Here is a 23,539-nt window from a genome sequence, read left to right on the forward strand (position 1 = left end):
GAACCTAGGCAATCGCCTAGGGGCGCTTGCCTTTTCGCCTAATGATAAAACCAGCCCTGATTTAGATATATGACGAAAATATGTCGCCCATTTCTTTCTGCAGTTTAACATATGCCATATCTTTCTCGTATGATAATTCGATCTTTTTTTTTTCTATAGAATATTAATTTTTCTGTATGTTTTATAATTTATTCAATTTCCCAGAGCGTGACCGATGTTTTGATCGTGTATCGTTTATGGAAGCACGTGGAATTTGTTCACGTTCTTTGATTTTGACTTCCGGTTCCGTTATTTTCATCATAATGTATCAGGTTGTTGATAATGTTATATATATATATATATGTCTGTAAACACTAGTGTTGTAATGGATGATTTTTCATCCTCCTTGGTATTAATAGAAGCTCCTATTAAATAATTGTGAGCCAAAAACTTTCGACCGAGTATATTGGGCATTTTTTCCGCCCTTTTTCCAAAAGCAGTCGTAATACAATTATTTTGGATGCGTGAAGAAAATGTGTTGTTTGTTTAAGGAAATGTCCGAGAAATTTGAACTCAAATAACAGAACATTTCCAGTCCAACAACAAAATGCTTGAGTGTCAAAGTAATTCAGAAGCAGTTCAGCATTGTGCCAGGATTCTTACTGCGAAGGAGATTGATAAATTAAATAAAGATAATAAATTGATTTCGGACTTTCGCCAATTAAAGCTTGAATTAGATGCAAAAAAGAACTGGGATTTGTTTTACAAACGAAATGAAACCAGATTTTTTAAAAATCGCCATTGGACTAAGAGAGAATTTGAAGAGTTAATAACAGGAAGCTACCGATCAAAAGTAAGTGTCTATCACTAGCTAATATCGGCAATTTGCTTTTTTTTAACTACACCAACTTGAAATCGTTATACCATTGCCCTACCACGGACTCCCAGCAGCATTTCTTCAGAGAGGCCACTCAATTCCATTCCACATTACGCTTTCTTTCAGGTGTATTTTATCGATTAATTTCTTAGCCAGTTTGCCTGTGTCGTGAGAAGAAAAAAAAAAATAAATAAATAAATAAATAAAAAAACTGGCTATATCCGAACGAAAGGTTGGTCGATTGGTAGAGCCTCTGCTACTAATGGCTCACCCCAAAAAAAAAAGTTAAGCAAGTTTGAACGCGATTGTAGTTGGAAGGGGCCATTGTTTGATGCTGTTGGCACACTCTCCCTCGATGAGTCTTTCGACTCCCTGGAGGTGTCACATAATAATATTAACATGTTCTTCTAATTTCTGTATACTGAGTTAGTTCGCAGTTAAAAGGAATATGTGGAATCAGCAACCAGAAGGAAGGTAACAATTGTCAATCATTTCATTCAGACCAAAAAATAATATATTTAAACATGTGAAATCATGTAATAAGGGGGAAATGGAACTATATTTCCTCAGTTCTGTCCTCAAACTTGCTTAGCTTTTTGCAGGAGCCATTGGCCCTACCAATCGACCAACCTTTGCTGGCAATGTTAAATTTGATTAAAATGTTAATCAAATGTTAAATACAAATAAAAATGTTAAATGACATGTTAAAAATCTAATAAGTATTTTCATCCTAGTCTTTGTGGTCCTCTCCTTTGCAATATGCTGGTCTTGGGTTGGAATTCTACTGTGACAGGGATGTATATATGAATGCTTCTTCTGGCATCATGAACTTCTTTTGAAGTTCATGATGCCAGATTGAATAGCTAGGGCAATCACTTGAGTTTCTCAAAACTCTTCAATGATCCATGTCCAAAGTGAGTGAAGTTAACTAAGAGATCAGCTGTGGAGCAGATCTCAGAGCTTGCAGATTGAAATGGTTTGGACATGTGGAAAGAATGGGTGAATAGAGAATGACTAAATAAACATTCAGAATGAGGCCTGATGGAAAGAGACCTGTTGGAAAGACTATGACAATGTTTTAGGAGGATGACATCCAAAAAGACAGCTGAGATAGGAATTTTTGCTTCAACTGGAATAGCTCAAGACAGAAATGAGTGCAATAAAGAACCTTCATGATTCAGCAATTTAAATGAGTCCCTAGGCTTGTTATTATAGGAAGCCCATTATCATATGTCAACATGCATATAAAAAAAAAAGCAAGTCTAGTTTTGATTCATTCCAATTCAAGTACCTTTATAGATAATTCTGTGTCAATAATGCCTTCTGTTTGTAAAGACCTGGATTTCATCTTGGATGTAAAAAATCTTTATAAACACTTTCATATGAAAATGAATTAGCTAGTGTCCCTTGGAATTACAAATGAAACTACCAAGGTCTAAGAAGAGCTATAACTGTATTCTGGTTACTAACTACTTGTAAAACTAGGATATCACTTAAATAATTTTCTACCTCTTCCATGTATGCTTTAATAAGAAAAGAGGTCTAAGAAAAACCATAACTGTATGCCAGGTACAAATTACTTGTGAAGCCGGAACGTCACTTCTAGCCACTTTAAGTGATTCCTCACATCTACCATGTATGCTTTAATAAGAAAAGTGGTATTAATGCAGTGCCATCGCTAAGTAGCTTATGTATCTCAGTTTATTTTCAACCTTTCATAGGTGGGATGCCTTGAAAAATGGGGAGAGGGAATGAAATGTGCATAACTCCAGATGTTAAAAGTCCAGTTGCATTTACCCACAATTCTATTCATAAATGTAATCCATGATTTATTTATTATTATTATGTGACACTTCCAAGGACTTATCATGGGAGAACACACTACTCCACCTTAGCTGCCTTATGCTTTTAATTTTGTAGGTCAGTAGTATGTAAACTATCATTATATAAAAATATGCTTCATTGAGAAGTCAGAGCTATCCATTAAAGCAGAGATGGCCAACCTATGGCGCATGCACCAAAAGTGGTGCATGCGCAATTGCACCACTTGTAATCATCATTGCATCACTTCTAATCATCCACATTGGATGATTAGAAGTGGTGCAATGATAATAAAAAAGTAATTCTATTTATATAACAAGTATTAATCAAAAGCAGCAGCAGAAATGGGCACCAAGACCCAAACACTTCTGGCATGCAGCCCTTGAGAGCTAACATAATGTACACTCACATTTCCTACCTAAAAATAAAAAATTCTGCTTCTCTCTTCAAAAATACCTGCCCGCCCAACCTTCCTGCCACATCTAAAACATCCATGTTCCCTGCTTCTGTCCACAACAAACACACTTACCCATCTATCCTGTCCACTACCTCAAAAAACACACCTCCCCATCATAAAGGCACACCTCTACCTTCAACACCTTAAAAAAGCATCTACGTGACCTCACCCCTCCCAAAAAAAGCTGTATGCACTCCCCCCCCACAAAAAATTGACATGCTGATATGTTGCTTGCCATCTGCTTGCATGCTTTTATAAGTGAATGTGATGTTTTTTCTCTTTTATCTGGTTTATTTTTGCTGTGCATTTTTAATTATTCCAGTTATTTTTGCTGCAAGAGAAATGATGGAAAGACACTAGGAATTTGGAAAAAGACTTGTTTATAGCATTTCTTCATTTGGAAAATATCTTTTGGGTTCAACAGGAAAAGTCTGGAAAAGATAGGCATAGAAAAAGAAGATATAGTCATGATAATTTGTGTGTCAAGTTTGAGAGTCCCCCCAAGGGCTCACTTTAGTGAGCTGGAGTGGCAAACCCGAGGTACCTGATTCTAGATCATGCTATACTTTGTGTAATATCAAGAGTCTTTTGACTCCTTGGAGGCCTGAATAATAATAATAATAATAATATACATCTGTTATATTATCTGTAGCACATGGGTTTGGATGTCAGATTGGTCAACTGGATTCAGGATTGGCTGTCTGATAGGTATCAGAGAGTTGTGTATGGTGGAGGGTTACAAGTGGGGTCCCACAGGGCTCAGTACTAGGACCTATATTGTTTAACCTTTATATCAATGACATAGCCAGTGGATTGCAGGGGGATATTCAGTTGTTTGCGGATGATGCAAAGCTGGGAAGGATTATTAGTAATAATGCAGATGTGGTAGCCCTGCAAGAGGATTTAAATAAGCTAGATAGATGGGCAAATGAATGGGGGTGTCAGTTTAATGCAGCAAAATGTAAGGTCTTGAGGTTTGGGAAACATCGATGGGATGCTGCATACTCTATGGGAGGAGTTATACTGGAGGAAGTAGGGGAGACAAGAGATCTGGGTTTGATGATTGATAGAAATCTGAAGTTTAGGGGACATATTGCAAAGGTGGTGAAGGTAACACAGAGGATTGCTGCTATTATGAGAAGGACACTGACCTGCAGAGATAAGAGGGTTATCATTCAGTTGTATAAGTCTCTGATCAGACCACACTTGGACTATTGTTCTCAGATTTGGTCCCCAGGATTTGAAGGGGATAAATTAACTGTGGAAAGGATACAAAGATGGTTTCAGGACTGTACAAGGATAGTTATGAGGATCGGCTGAGAGATTGTGGGCTGCAGAGTTTGGATAGAAGAAGGAGAGGTGATATGATTGAGGCTTTTAAACTGTTGTGAGGTGGTTACAGGGTTGACACTGGGGAGTTCTTTCGCTTGGTTGAACAGCAGGAAGGAGTGATGACAAGAGGCTATCCCTGGAAGTTACGAAAGGAAACTGTGAGCAAGAGGGTAAGGAGTGGTTTCTTTGTGTGGAGGGTGGTTGAGCCGTGGAATGCATTGCCTGATGGAGTGGTGGGAGCGAGAACGGTCAGTGAGTTTAAAGAGTGGTATGATAGACTTTGTGTTTCTCAGGGGGGACCTCCCCTCGATGCATCTTGAAGGACTTTATGTCTTAGGAAGGACCTCCCTCGAAGAGTCTTTTGACTCCTTGGAGGCCTGAATAATAATAATAATAATAATATACATCTGTTATATTATCTGTAGACTAGTCTCTCCCCCTTCTTTCTTTTCTTCTTGCTCTTTTCCCCTTACCCTAGTGGGGTAGGTGGGGAGAGCAAGAAATTACCACAAAAAGAAATCACCACATGATTGTTAGTGGTCTTCCATTGATCTCCTGCATGAATCACTAGTGATGTCACTTATAGCAATCCTGTCAAATTATCCCCCCCCCCTGAGTTACGTGGTTTTGCTTATGATTCTGGTATCAAGAAGCAGGCTAGTTTTGCATACTTTTACTTTTTATTATTATATTTTTTTAATGATTCATGATCTAGACCCACTACAATTTACCTAGTGGAAAATCACTTACAAAAATTAAAATCCTATTAAATCCCCTAAACTAAAACTATACTTAAGATGGATTCCAAGGAACAAGTGCAAGTCTACATCCATGGCCATTGCATAAAACTTGTAATTTCTGCTATTCAAATACCTTGGAAGTTTTGAGTCGTGGAAAAATAAACTAAAACTATACTTAAGATGGATTCCAAGGAACAAGTGCAAGTCTACAACCATGGCCATTGCATAAAACTTGTAATTTCTGCTATTCAAATACCTTGGAAGTTTTGAGTCGTGGAAAGTTGTTTGTGCTTGAACATTTTCTCCTGTTGGAATAAGAATTTTGCCAAATTTTCAAAACGTGTATTTTAATTGAAAATATATCATTCTAATACTATTACAACAGGATCTGGTATGTTGTAGAAAGTTTTTTAACTTGGTTATGAATTAAATTAAAAATGCCAAGAAATTATAAGAAAGAAAGGAAAGTATACTCTTGTTTAATCTTTTATCCAAATATAAGCAAACAAATTTGCATGTGAAGTTTCATCATGACTGGGCTACTTGTATATAGAAGCTAATGACTTCACATTAATTGCCTAAGTATCCCATAATGCAAAGCACATATCCTTTCAGGCATGTATAATGCTATGCATTATTGGAGGGGCCATTTCTCAGATCAATTTTGACCTTTATTGAGGTCTTGTCTAGGCTTGTATTCAGCCTACTTGTTAAGAAATTTCACAAGCAGACTTTGTTTGCATTCATTTGGATAAAGAATTACGTTGGAATATAATTTCTTGGCATTTTTAATTTAGACAATATATTATTATTATGTGACACTTCCAGGGAGTCCAAAGACTCATCGAGGGCGAGTGTGCCAGCAGCGTCAAACTATTGATCTCCTTCCAACTACTAACCGTGCTCAAACCTTCTTAACTTTTTGTTGAGCCATTAGTAGCAAAGGCTGTACTAATCAACCAACCTTTGCTGGCACCAACAACAAATGAAAAAAGCGTTCTGTAGCTTGCTTTGATCCAGAGTATTTTAATAATAAGGCATTACACCTTATGTTTTACACCTAAGTTTTACTTAAGTTTCACTTATGTTTTACACTGGTGGGTGTTACACCTAAGTTTGCAAGATTCCCTGACTAAATTGAATAACTGTTGTGATAGATATGGCATGAAGGTCAGCAATAAAAAAAGACAAAGGCAATGAAAATAGGTAGAATCATTGAAAATGTCAACTGTGTTGTGAACAGAGAACTTGTGGAACAAGTAAAACATTTCAGCTACTTAGGGACGATTTTTAGTGAAGATGGTAAATTAAATATGGAAATAGACAACAGAATCAACAAAGCTGGTATGGTAGGAAGTCAATTGAATAAATTCATATGGAATAAGAGAGAAATTAGTCGGAACGCTAAATTAGCTGTGTACAAGACAGTGTTCAAACCATGTTTAACTTATGGATCTGAGAGCTGGGTCAGAAGTAAAACACTTTACCAAAGACTAGAGACCGCAGATATGAAAGTCCTGAGAAATATTAGAGGCGTGAACAGATGGCATCAGTGACAATATCATATTAAAAACGAGGATATTAGGAAAGAACTTGACATTGTCAGCATCCAGGAATGCGTCAGCAGAGCTAATCTCAGGTGGTATGGTCACTTGTACAGAATGGGTGAGGAAAGATTAGCAAAACAAGTGTTCTTTGTCAGGTTGGCAGGAAAACGACCCAGAGGAAGACCAGGATATAGGTGGATTGATACAGTAAAAAGTGCTTTAGAATATAGAAATATAAGATCTGATAATGTTGGAGTCTTGACAAGTAATAGACTGATCTGGAAGAAAATTGTAGATAGGAAGTTAGTAATGATGTAAATTTTTCATGTAGTATTATCATATCCTGTATCCCCCTTGAGGGTACATGTCAGGAATTTGATGATGATGGTGTTACACCTTTTCACTATATATTGGATATATATATATGGCTTCTGAATTACTTCAATCTTGGTATTTTTTCTGATCTAGCTCCCACTTCTTGGTGGAGTAGAGTGGTTCTGCTTGGTGGCAGGTTTTTACCTATCACTAAGCAGAGCCACTGCTGAGTTTTCTGTCCTGTAGTGATTGAGGTCTGGAGTAATGAGTTTAGTTATGACCCTTTAGAGTCACTCAGTGAGATTTTGGTGATCACTTTGGAGTTTTTGTAGAGAGGTAAATCCTCCAACACCTTAACAGTACCTCAATAAAAAGGTGGCTTCCATAAAATGTTGCAGACCAATATAACATTGTGTGCTTAACTTTAAGATTGCTGCAATTCTGGCATAGACATTCTTTTCATTAATAAAAAGTAGAATACCAGAAAAGTAGACCTTCCCCTGCACCTTAACAATACCTCAATAAAAAGGAGGCTTTGGGTTGCCACTGTTAAAATTTGAAAGTGTTAAAACACAGCTTCAAAAATCCATAAAATGTTGCAGACCAATCACACATGTGCAGGCCTCTGTCACTACTTGGATTTGTATCTCCTGCTGTTTGGAGTAAATGATTATAACAGTTCAAAAGCTGAGAATGTTCTTGAATACTATAACATTCTGTTCTTAACTGTAAGATTGCCTCAATTCTGGCATAGACATTCTTTCCATTAATAAAAGTATGATACTAGTAGAAAGTAACTCATGCAAAAAACATCTTCAAGGTATTCAGTGAGCAGTTCATCAGGGTACTTCGTCCTCAGTTTGAAATCAGAAGCTGAAGTGTAGAGAATGAAATGAGAGAAGACCTAATGGTGGGCTTAAGTATGCTAGATGTCAATAAGGCAATAGGACTTGATGACATGTTACCATGTGTCTTAAGGGTAATAAATGTTTTACCAACTTGCTTATGTACTATGACAAGGCGATGAATGTATTTGACAAGGGAGATATATATACAGTGGTATACTTAGGTTTTGCAAAGGCTTTTGATAGATTGACATAATAGTGAGTTGGATAGGTGATTAGCTATCATAGAATCTGTTTTGGGACCATTATTATTTAATTTGAAACTAGTGATATACAATTATTTGCAGATGATGCAAAACTGGGGAAAGTGATAAGGAATAAAGCAGATGTTGTGGCCTTACAGGAGTACTGAAATAGATTGTATGAGTGGTCAACAGTATGGAACTATCAATTCAGTGTTGCCAACTGTAAGGTTCTGAAATGTAGTAGGCAAATGGGTGCAAAGTATACACTTGACAGTAATATAGAAATCTTTAATAAAGATTTTTATAATAAAGAAATCTTTGACCTCTTTTGCCACAAATTTCCACAGTTGGGTACTGACAACAATAGCACTTTGTTCCATACAAGATCCCTCCCTAATAGAAGGGATCTTGCTTGGACAAGGATCTGAACTTCAGAGGTCATATTGCACAATTTAAGAAGATGCCACATTAGATTATGGCAATAGAAATAAAGAGGTTCTAGTTCCATAGTATAGGGATGTTACTAGGTTAATGAAAAGAAATTTTTCATAGAATGGGAGACAGGAGTAAAACAAGGGGGCATACCTGGAAGCTGCATAAGTAGTAGATTCTTTGCATGGAGAGTGGTTAATGAGTGGAATGCATTGCCTGACATTGTATCATGACTGCAGATACATTGAATGGGTTTAAAGCACAACTTGGTGGGTTTTGTGTGTAACAGTGTTTGTCTCCTGTGATGAGGCCTTTTGGAGGTCTGGTATTAATAATAATAAAAGAAAACTTGCTATAAAGAAACTTTAACCTCATTTGCCACAATCTTCCACTGTTAGGTACTGACAACAACACTTTGTTCCATATAAGATCCCTCCCTAACAGAAGGGATCTTGCTTGGAGACTTGCATATGGTGGCCTTCCAGTAAATACCATCAAATGGAAGTAATTTAACATCGGAGATCCAATCTGTCACAGATTGGAAACAGTAGAACATGCATTCTACAGCTACCTATTTGCTCTGCGTATTTGGAACAGATTATGTAATGTGTTGGACAGTCCATTACTTCAACAGAACAGGTTCTTTTTTTTTGCAGTACCCCCCCCTCTCACCTGTTAGCAATGAGAAAAGAATTTTGATTTTTATAATTAATGAATTAAAATACCATTTATGGAAAATTAGAAAAAAAAAACATGGATTTTAAAACCAGCAATATGACATACAAATTCTTTACAATATTGTATTATGGAAATTTCATTATTCAATCATATGATTTTTGTAATTATAAAGAAGCATTTTAGGAGATACCAAATTTTTGACTAGGTAGTATAGATCACTCTTATGTAATAATCACCAGGAGGAGGAGATAAAATTCTGGCTATTTTTTTTTTTTTACTCGGAGAGGTTTTTTTAAATGGTTGCATCTTGTTTGTTCACTGTGGTCTTATGGTCAATTGCAGGGATGACCGGAGAGCAATTCCAGGCAGAGAAGGCCAATTCAAGACAGTTAACTCAGATAAGGCTAACCGCCTAGGTATCAGTCATCTTTGCACTTTAGTTTCAATTGACCTTTTGGTTGTTCAGCTCCATGAGACTGGTAAAAAAAGAAAAAAAAACAGCCTTTGTCTACATGTGATATAAAAAAGCTGAGGCCTTTCTCTCTCTCTTTATATCTCTCTTTCTCTCATACTATCCATCTGTCTTTTCTTTCCGCTAACACCGTCAGGCTCTCTTGCACCCCTATACTAATTATTCTAGGCCTATGATGAACACCACTTTACTTTTTCACCTCAATAAAGATACCCTCTGCACTTTAACATTGCCTCATTAAACGTCGAAACAGGTCTAGGTTGTGATCCTTCCAGTAATGCATAGCATTATAGACCCACTTGAAAGGATGTTTGCTTTGCATTATGGGATACTAAAGCAATTAATGTGAAGTCATTAGCATCTAAATAAGCAGCCTAGTCATGAAGAAACTTCACGTGAAAACTTTATTTGCTTACACTTGTATAAAGGAATAAACAAGAATATAATTTCTTTGCAAGTTTAATTATTCTCGAAAAATATCGAATGTCAGTCTGTAATCTTGTAAAGACTAAACTCATATTATGTGGAAACTGAATAAAAAATGAAAAATGTGAAAAGTAGAACTTTATTGTGAGATTAGTATTTAGTTCTTTATGTTCATTTAGTATTTTATGCTAAATGACGTCATAATGGATAATGAAATACACCTACCATATATGTTATTTAGGGTAGTCTTCATTAAGTTAGACTGAGATGTTAATACCTCTGTTCAAGATAAAAATAAATATAATAAATTTAGTTTAATCCTTTATCCAAGTGTAAGCAAACAAAGTTTGCGCCTGAAGTATCTTCAGGATTGAGGCAACTCGTGGTAAAGGTGGACCAAGCTCTCATCACTCCTTGTCTTAGTATATCTCTCATAATGCAAAGCACACCTCCTTGCAGACATGTATAATGCTATGCATTAAGGGAAGAACCACTACCCAGATCAGTTTCGACCTTTATTGAGGTCTCATCAGTGGGAGCCAGACCCAGAAGTGGTGATACTAAGGCTACATTTATTTACATTTATTATTTATTATTAAGGATACATTTATTAGAGTCTAACCAAGTGGAAAATAAACTTCCAACATCATTCTCTAAATCCAGAGTAATTTAATAATAAGGTGATACACCTTTTGGCAACTCGTATAGGTAAATATGATCTCTCCATTGCTTCTGCCTTAGTATCACCACTTCTGGGTCTGGCTCCCACTGATGAGATCTCAGTGAAGGTTGAAACCGGTCTGGGTAGTGGCTGGCCCTTCTCTTAATGCATAGTATTATACATGTCCTTAAGGAGATGTGCTTTGCATTATGGGAGATACTGAGATAAGGAGTGATGGGTGCTCGGTCCACCCTTACCGTGAGTTGTCTCAGTCCTGAAGATACTTCAGGTACAAACTTTGTTTGCTTACACTTGGATAAAGGATTAAACTAAATTTATTATAGTCTAACCAAGTGGAAAATAAACTTCCAACATATTTCTCTAAATCCAGAGTAATTTAATAATAAGGTGGTACACCTTTTGCAACTTGTGTAGGTAAATATGACCTCTCCATTGCTTCTGCCTTAGTATCACCACTTCTTGGTCTGGCTCCCACTGATGAGATTTCAATAAAGGTTGAAACCGGTCTGGGTAGTGACCCTTCTCTTAATGCATAGCATTATACATCTCCTTAAGGAGATGTGCTTTGCATTATGGGAGATACTGAGACAAGGAGTGATGAGAGCTTGGTCCACCCTTACCAAGCTTTGTTAAGGTTGGTAAGGGTTAAGTTGCCAAAGTTTGCACCTGAAGTATCTTCAGGTGCAAACTTTGTTTGCTTACACTTGGATAAAGGATTAAACTAAATTTATTATAGTCTAACCAAGTGGAAAATAAACTTCCAACGTCTTTCTCTAAATCCAGAGTAATTTAATAATAAGGTGGTACACCTTTGGCAACTTGTGTAGGTAAATATGACCTCTCCATTGCTTCTGCCTTAGTATCACCACTTCTGGGTCTGGCTCCCACTGACGAGACCTCAATAAAGGTCGAAACCAGTCTGGGTAGTGGCCCTTCTCTTAATGCATAGCATTATAAAGGAGATGTGCTTTGCATTATGGGAGATACTGAGACAAGGAGTGATGAGAGCTTGGTCCACCTTTACCATGAGTTGCCTCAGTTCTGAAGATACTTCAGGTGCAAACTTTGTTTGCTTACACTTGGATAAAGGATTAAACTAAATTTATTATAGTCTAACCAAGTGGAAAATAAACTTCCAACATAAAAATAAATAAATAATAAAAACAATCCTGTGCGCCAGCTATGTTTAAATTTTAAATAATTTGATATTTTTTTGCTTTTTTAACTTGTTGTCATTTTAAATGCTAGTGTATTAATTGTACTCTAACCATAAAACAAAATCTTTAATTTAATTTAGGAAACTGATAGTAAGAAAGCATTGCTTTTAGAAGTTGGTTGTGGAGTGGGAAACTTTATCTTTCCTCTTATTGAAGAGAATACTGATTTTTTCATATATGCCTGCGATTTTTCTCCAAGAGCCATAAATCTGTTGAAGGTATGTTTTTTATCTTCATTGTTTACATATAAAATTTATAACTGTTAGCCTTGACTATTTTGTTTGATATTATATGTCAGAAAAAAAAATACTAACTTATGTTGGGATTCATTAAACAAAGATTTATTATTATTCAGTTAATTCCATGAAATCAAAAACCATTATTCACACAATAACTCTCCTTAAACTTACTCACTGGCAAAGCCGCCTCTGTCAACTGTTCATTCCATTCACCAGGCACAAACAAAAAATCAAGTCCTAACACCCCTACTAACCACAATCTTACACAATTTGCCCAGGTGATCTTTAATTTCCTCCCCTCCTCCCTCCCTTCCTGTCATGTACTGAAAAGCCTTCAGTGTCAATCCTATAAAACCCCCTTCAATAATTTATATGCTTCTCTCACATCTCTCATGCCTATCAGCTAATTTTTGAAGTCCAGCCACAGTCCAGGCTATTCTCAGAGCATTCCATAGCCCTTCCACAATCTTTGTCACTCCCCTCTAGATCCTCTCTACTACTACTTCATCCCAACAGAATCCAGGGTACCAGATCTGCAGTTTATTTATTTAGTGTATGTGGGAAATGCAAGAAATTATTAAGCAAAACTATATACAGAATGACAGTTCAGTTAACCAGTCAGTGGCACTGTCTGGGAGTAAGTGCAAATTACTTGAGGCCTTTAGGAAATTAGTGTATGGAGCAGTCATCAGTGATGTGATACATATGTCTGCACAGCACCATACATGCAAAAAGGTTACTGTGAAATTCCCCACAGATATAAATGGGCACAGCAACCTTCTGGAATAAATCTGTTTAGCCAACTACAAATGTGTTGAGGTAGATATTTGGTATTTGGATGGGTGGATGTGTAATCGGGTACTTGTTTGTAGTTCATTCCAGAGTCTTCTCCACCAGTCCTGTAATTCCACAAGCCATAAAGGAGATCTGGAGGCAAGGTGGCATGCTAGAAGTGAAGAGATATCTTGATGAATAGGAAGATGCGTGTTATTTCCGATTTTCTTTATTTCTTTGATGACAACTTCTCTTCTGAAGCATGGAGGAGCGATATGGGAAAGAACAGGTAACCATGGGAGAGGAGTAGATCGTAAAGTACCAGAAATGGTTCTTATTGTTCTTTTAAACTGTGTGTCTACAAGAGTCATGTGGTGACTTCAGCTGTAAACTAGTGAACAGTACTCTGCAACAGATAAGACTAGAGCTAGGGCTGGTATTCTAAGTCAAGGCATTACAATTCCAAGTTGTGCCTGTCAGTTTGTTTATGATGTTGTTCCTGGCAGATATTTTTAACTTAGTTATTTCGAAATGTTTTCGGTAAGTTAGACTATGGTCAAGTGTGGCAACAAGGGTTACTTTCATGGATTAAAGATCTGTTGCAGAAGTTTAGTTTGTAGTTTTCTATAATCCCCATGGTTATTTAGGTGGAAATCAGAAAAAAAAAACAGTTTTGCTAGGATTAGGAGATAGTCCCCAGTGTTTAAAATAATTTTGTAGTGATCTCAGATCTTTGCTCAGTGTTTCCTCAAGGTTTTGGAAGGTACTGTCTTGGGTGGTAATAGCTATGTCATCAACATAGATAAACTTTAGACTAGCTGATGGAGGGGTATTGCTTGTGTGCAGGTTGAATAAAGCTGGGATGAGGACAGATCCTTGTTGTAATCCATCTTTTAAGATAAATGTTCTGCGTTTTTGTAAATTCAGATGAACCTTTATTTTCCTATTGGCAAGCATTTGTTCTAGTAATTTTAGTCCTTTTTTTGGCCAAAGATTATATACTTTATACAGTAAACCTTGTTTCTATACAGTGTCATAAGCTGATGTTAGGTCTGTGAAGCTGTATGTGTTTTTAAACCCTTTTGGTATCCAGCTTCTATATGGGTTATGAGAACTAGGCAGCTCACAGCAGCTTCTACCAGGCAAAAAACCCTTCCTGTTTACTAGTTAAGATGGTTTCTGTTTTTTTGAGAAATTCTAGAGAGCATAATCTTTTCAAAAAGTTTGTAAGTAGTGCAGATTAATGCTGTAGGGCAGTAGTTAATCTAATAAGTCAACTGATGATCTTAAGATCATCAGTTGACTTATTAGATTTTGGCAGGTCTATTATCTTGCATTCATCCCAAAGTTTTGAGAACCGTTCATCATTTATTATTGTGGAGAAGAACAGAAATTAGATAGCTAGGATTTTGCTCTTGGGCCAAGGTTAGTAAGAATGTTCTGGAGGGATGTCATCAGCACCCAGGAGCTTTTCCTGTTGTCCCTGAGTGCTGCATCAATTTTATCTGTAGTTACTGGATTGGAATTTGCTTTAGATTTATGACATGATAAGGAAACATTTTTATAAAGATGATGAATCTCTTTTTTGTTGACTGTGGAATTTTGGGTTTAGCTTTTTGTGCTAAGATTTTTACAATACTGTTAGGGTTTACTTTTCCTTTAGTCCTTTTTGGAGTGTTGTTGCTTCCCAGTCGACTGTGACCAATCCTTGCTACTTGATTTGATAAAGTTGAGATTGTTCATTTCCTCATACCAGTGAGCTCTTCTACCATCATCCAAGGACCTTAAGAGGGCCGAAACAGTGTCTGGATAGTTCTGTTGTTCATACTCTGTCAAAAGAATACTATTTTCAGTTGACTAGCATGTTGTATAGATTTTTCTGAATTCTCTCAGGATATGTTTCTTGATTCAGAAAGGATTCAGAAAAATCTACACATTAGTGAAGCTTTTATAGTTATCAACTGTAGGTGCAAAATGTTGATGTTTTCAATGATTCAGTAAATTTTGGCCAGTTTGCTTTGAAATTCCTTTGAAATGGGGTATTGGGAAGCTGCTTGTGGAGATTATAAGTCCTACACTTATTAAGTAGGGTCTGTGCTGACTGTGGTGAGGAGGAGGTAGTACTTGATAGGTTGAGGTGAAAAGGTTCTAGAGGATGTGCAGGTTGTTTGCTAACATTCCATCTGTCAATTGCAGGCTTGGGTTGTCATCATTGTTGTATCCCCCATAGCGTGCTATATGAGTTGAAATCACCAAGGATAATGCCAGGAGGGCTAGGTCAGTCAAGTAGAGGAGGCTTATATACATTGTAAATTGAGAGATTGTCCAGCTGGACACCAACAAAAAAGTCACTTTGTGAATGGTCCACAGGTTTGGAGATCCTTTCCAAATTTTCTTTTGCATAGATTGCTAGGCCATGTCGTTCATCAGGTTTATCAGTTAGAAGAATGTAGCCAGGAATGATTATATTTCCTTTTCGGGTGTGGTGAGTTTCTTGTAGGAGCAACAATGTCTACTTTGTGCCTGGTAAGAATTCTTTGATGATGTGTTTGCTATTTGGCCACATGGCTCAGATACACTCAACTCCTTAACACACTTAAACAATCAACACCCCAGAATCCAGTTCACCTTGGAAAAAGAGGAAAACAACAGTCTCCCTTTCCTAGACACTCTAATCACTCGCCAGCCTGATGGATCCTTGGTTTTCTCTGTTTACAGAAAACTCACCCATACAGGCAGATACATTCACCAGCAATCCCCCCACCACAACAATATAGGGTTATGAAAACACTATATAACAGGGCAAAATTAATCTGTTCAGATGACACTGCCCTAACCACTGAACTTAACCACATTCTTAACACTTTCTTAACCAATGGCTACAACACCCAAAAAATATTAAAACCAGTTAACCACAACTCCCCCCCCCCCACTTCATATCAAAGATTATACTAAATCCATCACCATTCCCTATATCTGGAGCACCTCTGGAAAGTTAACCAAAATCTTAAAAAAAATGACTTGACTTCTTGTTACAAACCATATAAAAAATTGGCATTCCTTATCTGCTCCACTAAAGACCACCCACTTCCCCTAGACCTACCTGTGGTATACCAGGTCCCTTGCAGCTGTAAACTGTCCTACTTTGGCCAAACAGGCAGTACGGCAAATGTCAGGATTTCAGAACACAAAGACTACATCCGTAGTCTTTGTGTTTCACCAGTACAGCCACTCTGGGCTTGCAAGACCATGCTCTGGATACCCACCACAGAATACGTTGGAAGAAAGCTACGTTAATGCACCACAGCAAATTTAAATATGAAAGATTGTTCATGGAATCAACCTCAGCTCTAAAAAAATTTTCCATACCTCAACAAATTTGGGTGCATGAGACTGCCCCAAATTTGGAAAGCTTGCATCTTGAGAACTTCAGCTCAATACCCAAGATAACCCAATATAGCCAGCCCTCTAGGGGGCACATCTAAGAACAACGGTAGTTTTCTCTCTTCTGCCTCATTTGTTTTTTGTAGTGCCTGCATGCATGTGTCATAGTTGTATGTTCCCATGAAGATAGCAATGTGACATTGCCGAAATATAGGAGGTATTTATTAAAGTTTCTTTTAATTAATATTCCGGTATACGTTATAAATTCCTTAAATAATTTAATAGTCATGTTACCAACGTATAAGCCTATCTACAAGAAAGGTAAGAATTCTGTTTAACACTTCTGATTTTGGTCTAGTGCATCCCTTGATATTAAACTGGAGGATATTCAGGTAATTCTCAATGTTCTTGTTTGGTTGTATTCGTTCATTCTGAAGGTGATTGAAATGATTTAGAGACTGTAATGGACTTTTCAAACATAGCCTCTGAGCTATGGAAGTGAACCTTGTTGATCCTTGCAACATTTAAGCTGGTATATCTTCTTTGATATTGTATGTTCATTTCTTGTAGTGTCCAGGATACCATAGTTGGCATTTGGACCAAGCTGAGGTATTAGAAGTTGCTACTTCCTAGCCAGGAGCCAGTGCAGGCTACCATCAATCCCTGAAACAGAGGCCGTTCCTAACATGGAGATGTCTGTGCAGCCACACCTTACCTGGTGGACAGTCACTGCGGTTTATCTTCAGGCACCTTCTCAGGGGCATGCTTATTTAATGACAGCATAACACATCATATTGCTCTGTGGCATTTTAGTTTGAGAGGCTTTGCCAAAGGCCACTCCACCACCACCTCTGATGGCAATGCTGCTTTTGGTCCAGGACTACTTATTTGTTAGGTTATCCTGCTTATCTTGCAGTTGCACTTCATATCTGGGGGATGTTCCACTATCTGCCACCTATGGATTCATCTGGTTGCAGTCAGCTCTACAACCAGAAGATCTTCAGTAGTCAAGGTGTGGCCTTATTATAGTCTTATAAAGAGGAACATTAACTTCCCTATCTCTGCTTGGCAGTACATTCTTTAGAGAACATCAAAATATCTCTTAGAAAAACTTCAACATCTAAGGAGGTACTGAAAAAGCAGAATTTTTTTTTGCTGAAATCATAAGGACACTCATTTTTTTGAAGTGTATATAAAATGAAAATTCCCACATTCAGACTTGGCAGATTTATAATATCTGACTTCAGACGGTGATTTCAAACTTCTATAATAAACCATTTGATAAAAACTAATGCTTATTTTCAGGAAAGGTTGTTGTTGTGGGTTCAAAGTATAGGTGTTTAAAAGAGCCATCTCCTTTCTGCAGGTGTAAAGAACCTGCTTTTTTTTTTATTTTTTACTTCCACTCACAAAAGGTTGTAAACCTGTAGTACATTGGTGCCATGGGAATGGGTTAAGGTTTTTTTTATTATTATTATCAACAGACCTTCATGGAGTCAAGAAACTGATCGTGGGAGGTCCCACCCTTACATGCATCGCTCCTTGTACCTCGACTTAAATGCACTCACCACACTCTCAATGCATTCCACTCACTAACTACTCTCCATGCAAAGAACCTTCTGCTCACACCCTCCTTATACAGTTTCCAGTGATGGCCTCTTGTTTAACCCCTCTCTCCCATTCTATGAAAAATCTCTTCCATGTCAACCTGATAACAACCCCTAAATAAATATATATCTCAGTCATATCCCCCTTCCTCCTATTCACGAGGCTCTGCAACCTACATTCTCTCAATCTGTCCTCATACTCCACATTCCAGAGACCACTGACCACCTTTGTGAATCTTCTCTGGAGCCTTTCGAACATATCCTTGTCACTAAGAAAACTTGACAACCATGAAGATGAAAAAGATATAGACATTAAAATATCAAATTTTGTTGAAGTAAACAACTTCATAAATAATATATATATAAGCCATCCTTGGCACAAAATACACCAGAATCAGCCTATATAACATTCTGTCTAAATCAGCTTTATTATGTGGAAGTGAAACATGGGCCTTCAAAAAAAAAAAAAAATGAAAAATGGATTCAAACAGCAGAAATGAAATTTCTCAGAAAAACATCTTGATTTACCAAATATAGCCATGAAACAAATGCAGAAATTTTTACAATCTCTGAATATAAAATGAATTAACCACTGTATAAATAAATATAAACAAAAATTATTAGAACATCTAAATCTAAAGCCGCTTGGCCTAAAATCTGTGATAGGAAGAAGAAGAAAGATTGTTTTTAATATATTTTTTATTATTTTTTATAAAAAACTGAAACAAACTTTTTCAAGTCCCATCAGCAAGAATGATGGTATTTTCAGACTAGGCTGTGAAATTTGTGCATCTCTGTATGAGTTTGTAATAAATTAATATAGATTTATTTATTTTTTAAATTTATTTAAATGATGTTAATAGTCTAAGTTTTGGGGATATTTTCACACTTGTTCTTTGCAACATGAACAGGAATGAAACAATGCTCCTACTTAAATAAATTAAGTAAGAAACAAATAACATTAAACTCGTTCCCTCTTAAAGGACAATCCATAGAAGTCTGCATTCATATTGCAGTTCTGTACATTATGTTGATTTTTTTCCTTGTGTACTTCAAGTACACAAGGAAAAAATCAGTGTTTAAAACAAGTAGATACTCCTAAGTGTTTTTCATTTTTTTGTACATCACTTCCACCTATGAAAGGTTGTAAACATGATTAGTATTCTAAGTGGCATAAGGATTTTTTCTATTTTTATAAATTTTATATATTGTATTTTTATTTATTCCATACATAATTCAGAATCTTGCTCTAAAGACCAAATATGACATAATGTACAGAACTTTTTCCATTTCTGTACATTATGTTGATTTTTTACTTGTGTAGTTTAGTGTTTAAAATGCTGCAAATTCCCCAAAATATAAAAACAAATTATTCTGGGACCATTTACAATCTCTAAATTGAGAGATGCCTTGGAGAGGCTAGATATAAATAAATCATGTGGACCAGATAACACACAAGGAATTATGATCAAACATCTTCCTTCCTTAGCCCTAGATTGGCTACTTTGTCTATACAGCAATAGCCTAAAACAAGGAAAAGCTCCAAAAGACTGGAAGACAACCACAATCATACCAATCTTAAAGCCTAACAAACCTCAAGACCAACCGGGAAGTTATAGACCAATTTTGCTGACTTTAATTCCAGGCAAATTGATGAAAAAAATGACACTCCAATGTTTGAATTACTATCTTAACAAAAATAGTATACTACCACATTTTCAGGCTGCTTTTAGAAGAAATCACCTAACAACTAATCATCTTTTCTACTTAACCCAGACAATTCAAGATAACTTCCAGACCAAACCTACCAAATCCACCATTGCAGCTTTTTTAGATTTTAGCAATGCCTTTGACATGGTGTGGAGGCAGAAACTCTTTTCCAAACTTTATCATATTGGAATAGAAGGGAAAGTTCTAAACTGGATTTACGACTTTCTAAGAAATAGAACAGTTCGAGTTAGAATAAATAATACATTTTCCAAGAAAGTGAAAATAAGACTGGGACTCCCTCAAGATAGCATTTTGAGCTCACTCCTTTTTTCCATTTACTGAAACGACTTAGATAAAAATATAAATAAAGAAACAAAGATAGCTACGTTTGCTGATGATTTGGTCCTATTCTCAGCTCACAACAACCGAGAAACAGCAGAAGGTCACTTAAACAAAGCCACTGAAAGTTTATCTACATACTGTGAAAACCAAAAAATCAAAATTAACTCTACTAAATCAGAAATTTGTGTATTTACCATTAATAACCACCTCAGAAAGTGGAGACCAAAGATTAAACTAAACAGTCAACTAATTACCTTTAATGAAAACCCCAAATACCTTGGAGTTACTCTGGTTCCATCACTAAGCTTCAATTTTATTTAAACTCTGATTTAAAAAAAACAACTCTTCAATTTCATTTAAACAATTTTGCTCTGACTGTAACATTGTTGCAGTCAGAGCAAAAATAAGACTAAATATCATGAGAAGTATCTCAGGTAAAGAGTGGGGAGCGAATGCTAAAACCTTAAAAGTCATATACACCTCTATTATACGACCCATAATGGAATATGCTTCGTCTATCTGGTTGCAAACATCACAAACCAATTTAGACAAGCTTATAAAAATTCAGAAAAAAAGCAGCTAGAATCATATGTGGACTAAGGAATACAACTCCTGGAAAAATAGCAGAATTCGAATCCAACCTTGCAGTCAGAAAATTAGGTGACAAGAAAATCTTACTAAATTTGTAGAAAAAAAGAGCCTACCTTGCACATCTTAGTACAAGTGAACTTTTTAAAAATTGGCAACCAACAAACAGAATAAAGAAAAAAATCAACAATGCATGAAATCATGGAAAATAAAATTCCCTTGGAGTGTCCAAATAAAATAGCCAACTGCCCAAATCAAGACAGGAAAAATATAGTTATCAACTTTGAAATAGGGAAACATGAGGAAAAAAAGCCTAGAAAACCCTGAAATCTTGAGATCATTAGCTCTTTCAAAAATAATGGAATATGGACCTGACTCAATAAAGATCTTCACAGATGACTCCAAAAACCCAAATGGCAATTCTGGGAGTGGTGTACTCATCTATGGCTCTCAAAATGTAGAACTAAAAACAACTAACAGTATTGGATGCAACTCATACCATGCAGAATTAATAGTTATTAACACATTTGGATAAACAAAACCCAAAGGAGTTTATATGCCAGCCTGGTTGGCCGAGTGGTTAGCGTATCCACTCTCCAGCCAAAAGGCTGCGGGTTTGAATCCCGCCGTGGGCATGGGTGTTTGTGATTGTCTGTGAAGTCCACGCGGTTACCCTAGTGGCTTTGCGCTTTGCAACCATATGCCTGGGGAAGGAGTGTCCTGGGTTCGATTCCCGTCAATGATGTGAGGCGCTCAAGGATTTTCCTCAGCCATAGCCAAGTTAGCCAGCCTTGGGTCTTGACAGCAGGGCTTTTTCTGCCAGTTTATCTGGTGTTTTTCATCCCGCAAGCAGGCAAACTGGTCTGAGGACACGTATGGATTACAGTCAGGAATACTGACCCAGCCATAGGTCTGATTTGTCAGCCTATGTTGGTTCCAGAGCCCGGATAAAATTTGGGGGGGGACTAGATGGTACCGTGAACTCCCATATAAGGGGGGAACGCTGTATCATCACACGAAATTTATTTATTTGTTGTCTGTGAAAATAATAGTGGTGATGGACAGTATATGAGGCGGTTTGTGGATGAGGTTGAGTGGTGGAGATGGAGAGTTGTAGAGTAGGGGCCCTCCTTAGGACTCCCTGGAAGTGTCAAATAATAATAATAATAATAATAATAATATTTTTCACAGATTCCTTAGCAGCCCTTCAAGCTATTAAGAACTGCTACACTGGCCACCAAGAAATACTTAGAGACATATCAAAAAACATAAACAAACTAAATATGGATTCCGAAATAATTTTCCAATGGATTTTATCCCATGTGGGATTAAAGGGAAATGAAACTGCAGATGAAGTAGCAATAATGGCCGTAACATCCAGTGATACCACAGATTTCAATCTTTTTAAAACCACTCAAAAAGAAAACATAAAAAGAATGATTCTCCAGGACATGAATCACCACTGGTATTCAGCAGAAGAACCAGGAGCTAGCATCAACTCCAAGTTTAATCATTGTGCCACTACCATGATCTCTCGCCTCAAGACTGGCCACACAAGACCAATCAAGTTTAGCAATGGCATAAAAGTCTTTCCCATCTACAAAATCTGTAACATCGAGGACGCATCGCCAATGCATTTGCTAAATTGTATGATTATTTCCAAATGTGAACTTTATAACAACTCAGAAAAGGTGCTGTATAAAATACATGAATTTGACCTCTATGATCTGGTGTAATAATACCACGGGATAATAATTGAAAAAAAAAAAGTGTATAAAAGAAGTAGATAATTTCTAGTGTCACTCATTTTTAGGCCTCCAGTAAATTGCTGATGATCTCTCATGAGGCAGTGAAATTCATCTCTCTGCTGATTAAACATGTGTAAAGAAATCTTTTAAATTTGTCTTATGAAAGAAGAAAAGACATTCTATAGACTTTATTTGCTTACCACACTGCTATTAATTTCAGTATCAAAGCAAAACCATTCTTTCTTTTTAGCTTCGATCCTTTTTTGCCCTAATGATTTTCATCCATTATCGATTATCAATGTTCAAGGGAAAAGGAACATGGAAAAGGAGAATTGTGGTGGTTTCTGAATACAGAGAGAGGAAATCCTTTAAAAAAAGAGGTCTTAAGTTTATTGTGATCATTAATCCCTACAGGATTTATTCAGTTAAAAGTGAAAGAAATTTGTTTTCTTAGTTTTCATATAGACTTAATAATTACTTAAATATAAAGAGCTAATAAGCTTCATTTCAGCGATATAAACATTAAATAATGTTTATATCGCCGTGGTTGCCGATACTTTATAGTTTACTATATTCGGCATGAAACTCTCTGATTCCAATCTTTGAGTTTCTTATTCAATTTTAAAACAATGTGGGACTTAATAATGTTTTATTATGTAATGAATGTGTTTTCTTTAAATCTGAAGGGTGATTCGAAACCTTTAATATGATTTAGTTATGTCTTCCGAGCATGCCGAGACTTCCATATAGAAAGTGAATTCATTCTAAAGTGATTTAGGATGCAATTAGAATTTAACTGATTTATGTTGCTATTATACAGGAAGGAGCAGTTTCTTGCGGTGGCAACTTTTTTTATTCCTTTCTGAAAATTCATTGCATAGTGTAAACAGTTTTTATCCATAAAGGATAACAGGTCCTTTTGCATTTAGAAGTTATTGAGTTTGAAGTACTCTTCCAGTATATTACTTAGTACATGCTTTGTGTATTGTACATTTTCCTCCTTTCAATTATGGTGGCTGCCATATCTCTGCGTACTAATATGTTATTTCCCAGCCCACCACCATTTAAAGATCACATTTTGC

The 23,539-nt window shown here is 36.5% G+C and overlaps 1 protein-coding gene across 1 annotated transcript in view; it reads left to right on the top strand.

Annotated features, from left to right (window-relative positions):
- The first annotated feature begins 245 nt into the window (after positions 1–245).
- LOC150094495 (tRNA N(3)-cytidine methyltransferase METTL6) overlaps positions 246–23,539 on the top strand; it is a 90,028-nt gene continuing 66,734 nt past the window's right edge. The window contains exons 1-2 of the mRNA XM_090412119.1: positions 246–832; positions 12,146–12,283. Of these exons, the coding sequence (XP_090268245.1) occupies positions 587–832; positions 12,146–12,283 (384 nt within the window). The 5' untranslated portion in view covers positions 246–586. The remainder of the gene's footprint in view (positions 833–12,145; positions 12,284–23,539) is intronic.

Source organism: Typopeltis vanoorti, chromosome 22 (genome assembly GCF_054136105.1).
Source record: "Typopeltis vanoorti isolate ZY-2024b chromosome 22, IOZ_Tvanoo_1.0, whole genome shotgun sequence".
NCBI classification, from domain to species: domain Eukaryota; kingdom Metazoa; phylum Arthropoda; class Arachnida; order Uropygi; family Thelyphonidae; genus Typopeltis; species Typopeltis vanoorti.